The sequence below is a fragment of the Eutrigla gurnardus genome, assembly GCF_963514095.1.
Source record: "Eutrigla gurnardus genome assembly, chromosome: 23".
In the NCBI taxonomy this organism is placed as follows: domain Eukaryota; kingdom Metazoa; phylum Chordata; class Actinopteri; order Perciformes; family Triglidae; genus Eutrigla; species Eutrigla gurnardus.
Window position 1 is genome coordinate 4090137 of NC_139934.1, and position 11300 is coordinate 4101436.

Sequence of the window (11300 nt, forward strand, 5' to 3'; positions counted from 1 at the left end):
TGTTTACAATGTCTCCTGAGATAACACAGATAACACCGTGGGCGGATTCAACACAGGAAACGGAATCAGAGAGACACTACACTCCTACACTTAAGGCTCCGCCGGTGGTCACGGGTGGGAGACTCACAAACCGCGTTGAGCCTTTTCCCAACTACTGTAAACACTTAACTTATTATTTTTTAACTTATTATTCATTATTTGTTTTATAGACATAGACACGCGAGTTTTTTTTGCCATGCCTGATTTCCGGATGTATTTGCTGTCCGTCGCTCTGATGTGCGCAGGTACGTTCAAGTTAAATGTCTGTTCTTGTTCATTAATGCTGCTTTTTTTTACGTTGAGCTGCGTGTTAAGTTATAAAAGTAGTTAAAAGTCTCTGTTAAGTGTAGTCGAATAAAATGGCTACTTTGAAAAAAAAAAAATGTTGCACAATAATGACAAACAGAAAGTAAAAAGTAAGTGTTGTGCGTGTGTTTTAACTACCCAGCAGTTTGGGATCGGGGACGTACTGTAGTCGGGGTGAGAGAGAAATCCGACCGGCGTTTACACCGATAATGTGTCATCATTCGTGGCCGTAATAAACACTATTACTGCTTTGTAAAGAAGTCCCGGACACACTGGGACGCTAAACGGCGTCTGTCTGCGTTCATACCGGAGGGAATGTTCCCATTTCTAACTGAGCGTTGTCGAGCTAAAATAAAGACAGATTCAGCAACTGCATAGCTTATTTCTCACCTAAAATGTTTTCAGTAACACGTTTCGGTGAACTATTGTCGTACAATAAGTGTGTGTGGGTGTGTGTGTGTGTGTGGGTGTGTGTGTGTGTGTGTGTGTGTGGGTGGGAGTGGATGCTTTTTTCAAACCTTTCAATTCGTAGAATCCAGCTTTAATGTGTGTTGATGATGCATCCCTTCAACGTTGCAGCTGGTATTTAGTATTATTAATCTGAATTTGCAGAGAGGCTAAAGTTATCAAATAATCTTAGAAGTATATTTGCCTCTGAAATGTAGCAATATGAAATAGTTGAGAATGGAATACACACGGAAAGTACAAGTACCTATAAGTTGTACTTAAACCAGCTTTAATCAACCGCCGACCACTTCTCTTTACAAGTCAATAGAATACACTCCTCCAAAATAAAGCCACATTAAAGTCGCCACAATAAATCTTTAATTTTCTCACATAGTGAAAAACTATTACTGATACCGTTGCAGTGTGAATTATTTTTCTAATAATTCCCATTTTAGATCATAACCAGATGTGTAGACATGCTGACAAGACGTCACTAACGACCTGCTGACTTCCCTCAAATGAAGTGAAACGCAGGTTGTGTAATGATGGAGTAGAAAACGCGTCAACGCATTCAATTTGAGTGTCTATCAGACACCCTGAACGCCAAAGAGGAAGTGAGACTCTGCTCGCCGACGTCGATGATGTCACTCTCCTGGTGTGTTTCTGCACAGCCGGACTGTAAAGGAGCTGCTGTGCAGTCTTTGGGTTGTGGATTCTCTGCCAAAGGAGAGATTAAACCTGAATTACCTGATATTGATTGGACATTCTGTCAGTACGGTCCTAAAACAGCTGTGGTTTCATAGTAAACATGACACAGACGGGAGGAAACGGTGTGTTTGACTCCAGATCAACAGTTTGTGTTTTAATCGCTAGGAGAAGCCTCGGCGGGCGGACCGGTGAAGGTCGTGACCTTTGCTGGCGACACGGCCCTCCTGCCCTGCCGCATCAGCCTGAGCCCCGACCAGGACCTCCCGTCAGTAGAGTGGTCCAAGGACGGCCTGGAGCCCAACATCTGCTTCCTGTACCGGGTCGGCTGTGAGACGTTCGAAGAGAAGAATCCCGTCTTCCATTACAGGACCAGCCTCCTCATGGACCAGGTGAAGCACGGAGACCTCTCGCTGAGGATCTCCGACGTGCGGCCCTCTGATGCAGGGATTTACAAATGCAGGTCAAGGGTGAAGTCGTGGCAGGAGATCACTACAGTAGAGCTCGTTGTGGGTGGGTCCAAAGCATTTATTTATAGTAAAAGCTCTATTCCGGTATTTACGGTTGCTTGGTTTCCCTCATGGAGACGGGTAACAAATATGAGAAGAAATGTTTACCGTGTATCGTTTTGTGTTTGTTGTGTTTGTTTGTGTAGTTGCCGTTTCCGAGCCGACACTCTCGCTGGTCGCCGACGGAGGCGGTGGAGTGACTCTGCAGTGTGAAGCCAGCTGCTGTTTCCCGAGGCCTCAGATGACCTTTGTTGATTCTCAGGAGAAGGAGGTCAACACTAATGACCAGAAGTCCAGTCGAGATCCCATGGGGAGATGTTTCAACGTCACGAGGAGGCTGACGGTGCAGACTGCAGACAGGTTCAGATACATTTTACTACGTGTGTCCCTCAGAGATCTGTATTTGGAGACGCTGCAACGTGATTAAAAGAGCACTAATAAACTCGGAGTAGATGGAAAAATGAAACGCCGCTTGTTTTGATGTATTATTATCTCATCCGCCGCCATTTTCCCACAGCAAACTGTAGATGTTTCAATTAAAAACACACTGATGTGTTTTCATTGCAGATTCGTCTGCAGAGTTCATTATCCGGGGACGAAGCAGACGAGGAGCACAGAGATTTACATACCAGGTACGCTTAGATTCAACACCTAATGAACAGCCTGCCTTTTAAAAATCACCATTATCCTGGACAGAATCATTGTGATTCACAATATTATCATAATTATCCAACCTCAAAAAATCACTTCATATTATAATTTAGTTAAGAAACATATATTAAAATATATAAGAAAATATATTGAGTGAGTCTGTGATGCACTCAAAATATAAATAATAAGACTTTCATAAATTATGTAATTTTTAGTAAATATTCTTTAAAATATAAAATGGAAAATATCAAATAATCTTAAATAAGATTAGTTTAGTATTTTCTGAGTTTCTGATTCCCCAACTTCTTTGAAACGAACGTGAATTCTTAGTCCGGTCAACTTGGTGACACTGAAGAAGCGTTGGACTACAAGTGATTCAGGTGCTCTGTTAGTGGACTACATTCATGTTGTATCATATATATATATATATATAATATATAATATAATGGATCCCGTGTTGTCGTTTCAGATGCCTGCGTGAGATCCTGCATTCCAAGCTTGGCTATCGCTGTCACAGTATGCATAATCATTTGCGCGTTTGTATTTGCATTAGCTACTTTCCTACAGAAGAAATGTGGCAACTCTGGTAAGTCAGTTTACATTTTTCAAGACACGGAAACTTGTTTTTGTCCGTAGCTGCAAAATCCCCAAATTCACAAACCAGCTTCTTCAGCAAAATACCTCCAAGACGCAGATATGTGTATAATATTTGTGTTTATGTTTGTACCTCTGGGGGGCGCCAAAGTCAGTTAAAAGGACAGCAGCAACAGTTGATTAATACAGCATATCAGAAAATAAAATGTGGTTTCTATTCTGTTTGAGGATTTGGAGAAAAGGTAGTAAATGAAATGTCAGTAATCAGCATATTATTTTCATCACAGGTGGGGAACATAAATGTCTTTCCCAGCAATCATCAGTCCAAAGTTCAACATGCAGTCCTGCAGGAGGGGTCAACCCCGTCCAAAACACGGATTATCAGAATGAAATCCAGGGACTGACGGCGAATCTTCGTGAGAAGGACGAAATCATCCGTCGACAAAATGAAGACCTGGACAACCTCAGATCCCAGCTTGTTATGTATCAAGACCAGCCTACGGTCGACAACAGTCCTTCCGAATCTTCACCCGATGTCTCAATACCCCCAGACCTTTTGGACCCGCTCAGTCCAAAACCAGCGGCCTCAAACACGCCCATCCGTTCAAAATCTCTCTCCTCTCCCCGTTGCAAAGATCCAAAACCCAGCCACTCCATTCCTTCAGAGGGAAGTCCGGTACGCCGTTCGAAGAGCCTGTCCGTGTCTACTCGTGTGCACTTCCCCAAGCATCCATCCACCATCGTGTCTGGTAGCCGCTACAGTCTTCTGGCCGATATGGCTGAAGAGGAAGTGGATCTGCTGAGTTAAACGAGAACGCAGCCGAAATGTGAGCAGATAGGGTTTTTTTTAGACTCTAAATGTCCCGTAGGTGTGAATGTGAGAGTGAATGGTTGTTTGTCTCTACATGTCTCCCTGTTATAGACTGGTTACCTGTCCAGGTGAACCCTGCCTTCACCCAATGACAGCTGGGATCGGCTCCAGCCCCCCCGCGACCCTGAATACAGGATAAGCAGTAGATAATGGATGGATGGATGGATGGATGGTTGGATGGATGGATGGATGGATGGATGATGGATGGATGGATGGATGGATGGATGGATGGATGATGGATGGATGGATGGATGGATGGATGGATGGATGATGGATGGATGGATGGATGGATGGATGGATGGATGGATGATGGATGGATGGATGGATGGATGTGCACTAAGGGTTCCGCGCTAAAGCTTTTGTTTGTCAGATCCACCTGTCGCTCCTCCACAGTCCAAATTTGGTCACTTCCTTCAAACTCAAGGCTTCAAGACCCCGTGGTCCACAAACCAACGGGTGACCATCATGAGCTGCTTCCACTTTTATTTATACACTTGGACCCATGAGCCATTGCAGCGTGGTTGTATGAGCCAGGAATTGCTGCACATTCTGCACATAAAAAAAAATGCAATACTTAAAACTTTAAAGCTTTCTTACTTATGGAGATTAATTTAGTCTTTTTATATTTTGTGTTTTTTACTTTAAGAAATAATCATGTTACATATGTTCCGGTAATGGGTGGGGTTGTTTCCAGAGGGTGTTTTTTTTTATTCTCTGTCTTTTTTAAAATGGGGAATCTGTCAAGAATGTGTTTTTAAGCCTTTTTATAAACGTAAAGCTTTATTTTTCTGAAATTACAAATAAAGAGCACCTCATGGTAAACGAGTCATGACGCTGTGTTTATTGATTGGACACCGATTGGACCCAAGACACCGATAATGACCAAGATTACGCGTCAATGATTTGGAGCGGTGTACACGATTGCCACCAGAAGGTGGCGCTGGGACACAGAAAGCCCCAGAAGTTAATTTCTACATGACTCGTCTGTCTGATAAAATTCCATTTCAGATGGAAAGTGTGATTTTGTGTTTTATAGAAATGTATTTCATGGTACTGTTAGATTGCAGCTGGAGTCACTTCCCCCGTTTTTTAAAAGGCTAGACAACAACAAATATGGATAACCTGGACTGTGAGCTGTAAGTCCTCCCTACGTGGGGATAGTGAGATGAATTTGATGTGCTCACTGGCTGCAAAGTTGGAAGGAGGTTGTAAAAGGTTTGTAGTTTGTAAGAAGAAACACCAGAATGACCAGAAACCTCCATTCCTGTTTGCTCAGCGTGTTTTAAACACTCATATTTTACACCAAATTACAACTAAATAGACAATACATTGTGTTAAGAAGTAATTTACGTTTTGTGAGACGGTGTAAAATATGAAAGCACACCGACTTTCATTGTCCTTCTCCCAACAGGCCGAAACCTACATCAGAAGTCTCCCCGAAGGGCCAGTAGTCTTAAAAAAAGTTGCTTTTTTAATGTCGTGTTTTTCTTTTTGTCATTGTATTTTTATTAATGCAGTCGTGCTTTTGTTAATGTGGTTGTGATTTTCTTTTTGACGTGTTTTTGTTAATGTCGTGTTTTTGTTAATGTGGTTGTGATTTTGTTTGTCATTGCCGTTTGCCCTTCATACTAATGCATCCGGGTCTATCTGTAAGGGCTGTATCACTTATCAGGTATCACTTATCACATCAGAAGTCTCCCAAAAGTGCCAGTAGTCTTAAAAAAACTTTAATTTTTTTTTTTTTTTTTTTTAATTACAATGTTAAACATTTGTAATTTAAAAAAGTTGGGAGAACCAGCGCACCCGGTGAAAACCCCTTAATGCCACCATTAAGATACAACAGTGTGAGGAGTGAACACTGATTGTATCAGTGAAATCAGCCCGAATAATGTGGTTGAGTTTTTGTTAATGTGGTGTTTTTGTCAATGTTGTGTTTTTGTTAATATCGTTGCCGTTTGCCCTTCAGGGCCACCGTACTAATGCAACCAGGTTTATCTGTAAGGGCTGTATGACTTATCAGGTATCACTTATCACATCAGAACTCTCCCAAAAGTGCCAGTAGTCTTAAAAAACATTGCTTTTTTTTTTTTTTTAATTATAATGAAAAAAAGTTGGGAGAACCGGAGCACCCGGTGAAAACCCCTTTATGCCACCATTAAGATACAACAGTGTGAAGAGTGAACACTGATTGTATCAGTGAAATCAGCCCGAATAATGTGGTTGTGTTTTTGTTAATGTCGTGTTTTTGTTAATGTGGTTGTGTTTTTGTTAATATCGTTGCCGTTTGCCCTTCAGGGCCACCATACTAATGCATCCAGGTCTATTTGTAAGGGCTGTATCACTTATCAGGTATCACTTATCACATCAGAAGTCTCCCAAAAGTGCCAGTAGTCTTAAAAAAATGTTACTTTTTTTTTTTTTTTTTAATTACAATGTTAAACATTTGTAATTTAAAAAAGTGGGAGAACCGGCGCACCCGGAGAAAACCCCTTTATGCCACCATTAAGATACAACAGTGTGAGGAGTGAACACTGATTGTATCAGTGAAATCAGCCCGAATAATGTGGTTGTGTTTTTGTTAATGTCGTGTTTTTGTTAATATCGTTGCCGTTTGCCCTTCAGGGCCACCGTACTAATGCATCCAGGTCTATCTGTAAGGGCTGTATTACTTATCAGGTATCACTTATCACATCAGAAGTCTCCCAAAAGTGCCAGTAGTCTTAAGAAACTTTACCTTTTTTTTTTTAAATTACAATGTTGTACATTTGTAATTTAAAAAAGTTGGGAGAACCGGAGCACCCGGTGAAAACCCCTTTATGCCGCCATTAAGATACAACAGTGTGAGGAGTGAACACTGATTGTATCAGTGAAATCAGCCCGAATAATGTGGTTGTGTTTTTGTTAATGTCGTGTTTTTGTTAATGTGGTTGTGATTTTGTTAATATCGTTGCAGTTTGCCCTTGAGGGCCACCGTACTAATGCATCCAGGTCTATTTGTAAGGGCTGTATCACTTATCAGGTATCACTTATCACATCAGAAGTCTCCCAAAAGTGCCAGTAGTCTTAAAAAACATTGCTTTTTTTTATTTTTTTTATTACAATGTTAAACATTTGTAATTTAAAAAAGTGGGAGAACCGGCGCACCCGGAGAAAACCCCTTTATGCCACCATTAAGATACAACAGTGTGAGGAGTGAACACTGATTGTATCAGTGAAATCAGCCCAAATAATGTGGTTGTGGTTTTGTTGATGTGGTGTTTTTGTTAATGTTGTTTTTTTGTTAATGTGGTTGTGTTTTTGTCGTTGGCATGTGGGAGAACCGGCGCACCCGGAGAAAACCCCTTTATGTCAGTTTTTCTGCCACCATTAAGGTACAACAGTGCGAGGGATGAACACTGATTGTATCAGTGAAATCAGCACGGATCCAGCCAACAGAACCAAGCTGTCTATTGTTTTTCTAACAAAGAAAGCTTGTGTCCTTTCCCGTGCGCCGGACCAAAGACCTTTAAGTCTTGAAGCGGCTCTGGACCACGCAGAGCTACTGCCTTGCTCTGGTTCCCTGTGCTGAGTTTCAGTACCCGGCGAGTTCAGACCAGAACAGCGGGAGGGATTTCGATGCAGCAACCTGAGTCGCGTGTACTTCCCAATCTGGCTCGTAATTGAATTCAGGTGCAGCTGGAAGCGCCAGAATCTCATGGAAAACGTTCTTGATGTGGCGGTGAAGGGAACTGCAGCAGTTGGTGCATCATCCTGTTGAACGTTGCTCCCGATCTTGTGCGTTTGGGCTGGTGGTGGTGCCTCAGCCATTTTGCTCCTGAATGAATTCAGGTCTAGCTGTAAGGGCCCAAATCTGAAGGAACGTGTTCTTGATGTGATGGTGACGGGAACTGCAGCAGTTCCATATGGCACGAGGTCAAGCGTGTGGACGTGTTCCTCGGCTCTTTCAATCCACTGGGGAGAGAACGCCAGGTTGGTGTCATCATCATCCTGATGCACCAACCTGGGTTGTCCGTACCTCCTGGTCTGGCCCGTTTGGGCTGCTGGTGGTGCCACGAACATTGTGCTCGTATATACGCCCAGGTCCACCTGTAAGGGACGGAATCCGAAGGAACATCTTCTTGCTGTGATGGTGACAGGAACTGCAGCGTTTCTTCCTGTTGTGTTTCCTTCTGGCTTGAGGACAAGTGTGATGAAGTGTTCCTCGGTTCTCTCAATCCACTTGGGAAAGAATCCCAGGCAAGTGGGACGGCTGTCCTCACCATCCCGATGCTGATCTCCGGGGGACTCGTGGAGGACAGGTTCTGCTGGGTTATCTGGGGCTGGAGTGGGGTCATGAAGTCCCAGAGCAGACCTGATGAGGTTACCAGTTCTGGTGAGCCAAGGGGGCACATCTAGACCAACATACAGGAAGGGCATGGCGGCGGATGAAGGCGGTTGAATAGAGAAGTTGAGTCTTTCTGATGATATCCAGGTATCTGTTATCAGGTCCTCTTTCACATCTGTAGAAATGTGATTCTATATATAACCTCGGATCAAAGCGGCTCGTGACGTCACATGGAACGTCGGACATCAAAGGCGCCGGGCACAGTCGTTTACCTCGTGACGTTTAGCCCCCCCCCTCCTTACGTTCGAACGGGCTCTAACGTCCTCCTGCGTCATTGATTGGGTTTATTATAAGCGCGATACACTGCGTCACAGTTGTAAATAAAAGGGTTGTAAATGGTGATAATGGAGATTGGCGGTCGTTTTTAAGGTATGTAGTGATTCCTCCTTTTTTCACGATCTACGTCGCAAGTTTTTACTGACCACGCCCACATGTGCGCCTCGTAAACAGAAATGTGTCGGATAATTCAACAAAGCAATAAAGCGCCGACTGTTCAATGTGATATTTAATATATCGACATGGATTCGTTGCCGCCAAAACGTCGTGGCGTTAAAAAGGAGACTCGCGGCACGGAAGATATTTACGGAAGACCGTTTCCGGTGCGGGATATTGCAGCATGAAGAAGGAGCAAGGTGTCAACTGTCAGTTTTCGGTTCGGTGTCCGATATTCAAGAAACACACGATTAAAAGGTAAGACAGCTGGAAGATATTTTTATTTTTAGTATTGTTTCTGTAAAACATTGTCCATTTTATAAATATATATATATATATATATATATATATATATATTAGGGGTGTGAATCTTTGGCTTGACAGCGATTCGATTAACGATACAGTAGTTGGCGATTCAATTCGATTCTGTAAACCACGATTTGATCCAGTGACTTGTAACCAAAATTCTATATCCATGAAATAAACATGCAATAATGTGAGTGAGGCTATCTGTATTCTTCTGAAAGGTGAACAAATAAACAGACCACATAATTACTTATTTAACATATTTATTCTATAAAAAAGTAGTCCTGTATAATATTTAAAGCTGAATACAAAAATGTAATGCTCAGTTATTTTTTTAACATTTTATTAATGGACTACATGCTGGCAGGGGAGAGAGTCTTAAATGTATTAAAACATTAATCAGAATTAAGAATCACGATTCATACGTTTAAACGCATTTATATCGATTGAAGTGAAACAGTGAGTATTGATGGTGATGTTTACCCTCTGATTCTGTGTCTTCCCCTCTACCTCCCTCTAGTGGTCGGATGATGAGACCACCACCACTGTCACGGTAAGTACATTCAACTCAAACTTCCTGAGACACCACAGCAGTGTGACTGATATGATTATAGAACAAAAATAGGTATTAGAATCCACAAAACCTCTGTGATGCTAGAGGACATGTTTGTAGTTTTTAACAGTTGTAGCTGTCGTCCAGATTCCTTGTATGCAGAGACCAGGACTCCCCAGATCCCGTCATACACTATGAGGTATTTTTTTACTCTGCAGTAATGGGTGGGTTGTTTCCAGAGGGTCATTTTTAAAATTAGGAATCTGTGAATGATCAAGAAAACATTGTGCGTTTTAAAAAGAGCTTTGTTTTTGTTAAATAACAAATAAAGAGCACCTCATGGTAAACGAGTCATGACGCTGCTTTTATTGATTGGACACTGATTGGACCACAAGACACCGATAATGACCAATTTTTAAAAAAAAGGCTACAAATATGGATTGAGCAATTATTTTGTTAGATGAAAGCAAGTCGTGAACGATGACACTGATATTAACAGAGACTGAATGTTTCTGTAAGTTAATGATAATAAATTGAATGTCATTGTTCATCCAGCTGCTAAAAAAAAGCTGTTTTTCCTCTTCCACAGCTGTAAGTGGAGCATGATTTTTTTTCTACCTGTAAATTGTATTCATTTATTCATTTGCTGATCCTCGTGGGGCCTTTTTACGTTTGCCTGAGCCACGGTAAAATCCATGCATTGAAACTGATTATTTGCGATATGTTCTAATGACCGTTTTCTGCTTTGTTTGTGTTTAAGTTTTGTGTCACTTTGTGTTGGCTGCTTCGTTTCCTGTTTGCTCGTTTGGCCGGCGTGAGGCTGAAGGCAGGTGTGAACTCTTGTGGCTGAGAATAAGATGAAATATCCTGTTGTCATTTTTATTTCTAAGGGTCAAAGTATGTGGAGGTGAGAAGTGTTTAACTTATTTGGATACATATAGTAGAGGATCGTCTGCAAACATTTAACACACGTGCCATTAAATCAACAGCATGCATTGAAGGGATTACTTTCTGGAGAATTGTTTTGTAATTTATGATTTTGCTGAATTTTATAAAGATTTTGAGTCATTTAAGTTACAAATTTATGCATGAATTTCAAAAACGAAGGAAAACTGTGTAAAACGATGCTGCTTCTTGACCACACTTCGGTCTATGTTCACTCGGAAAATGGTGGTTAAAGAAACTACTTTCATTTTCTTTATATGTGTGTGTGTATATATATATATATATATATATATATATATATATATATATATATGGAACAGTATTATAGTTTATATTTAGAGAGTGATTATCACAAATGTTTTTATCATCATGTCATAGAACATTTTCCCCATCCAGCAATATAAGTCCACCTCTTTATAAAATGCTTCTGGATAAAATATTTATATTTCATTAAAACTGCAGTCAGCATCTGCCTTACAATATATCTGTATTTTAATTTCAGGCCCCTGCTTGGTTTTCAGATGAATTGATTTGAATTATTTCATTTTTTAAAGGCTT

General features: G+C 41.3%; 1 protein-coding gene across 1 annotated transcript; it reads left to right on the forward strand.

Annotated features, from left to right (window-relative positions):
• The first annotated feature begins 81 nt into the window (after positions 1-81).
• Positions 82-4949, forward strand: LOC311009267 (V-set domain containing T-cell activation inhibitor 1-like). The gene is made up of 7 exons (XM_084003326.1): positions 82-284; positions 1666-2010; positions 2153-2366; positions 2574-2638; positions 3127-3243; positions 3539-4078; positions 4174-4949. The coding sequence occupies exons 1-6, from the start codon at positions 236-238 to the stop codon at positions 4057-4059; spliced, it is 1311 nt and encodes a 436-aa protein (XP_083859452.1). The 5' UTR covers positions 82-235; the 3' UTR covers positions 4060-4078; positions 4174-4949.
• The last annotated feature ends 6351 nt before the right edge of the window (positions 4950-11300 follow it).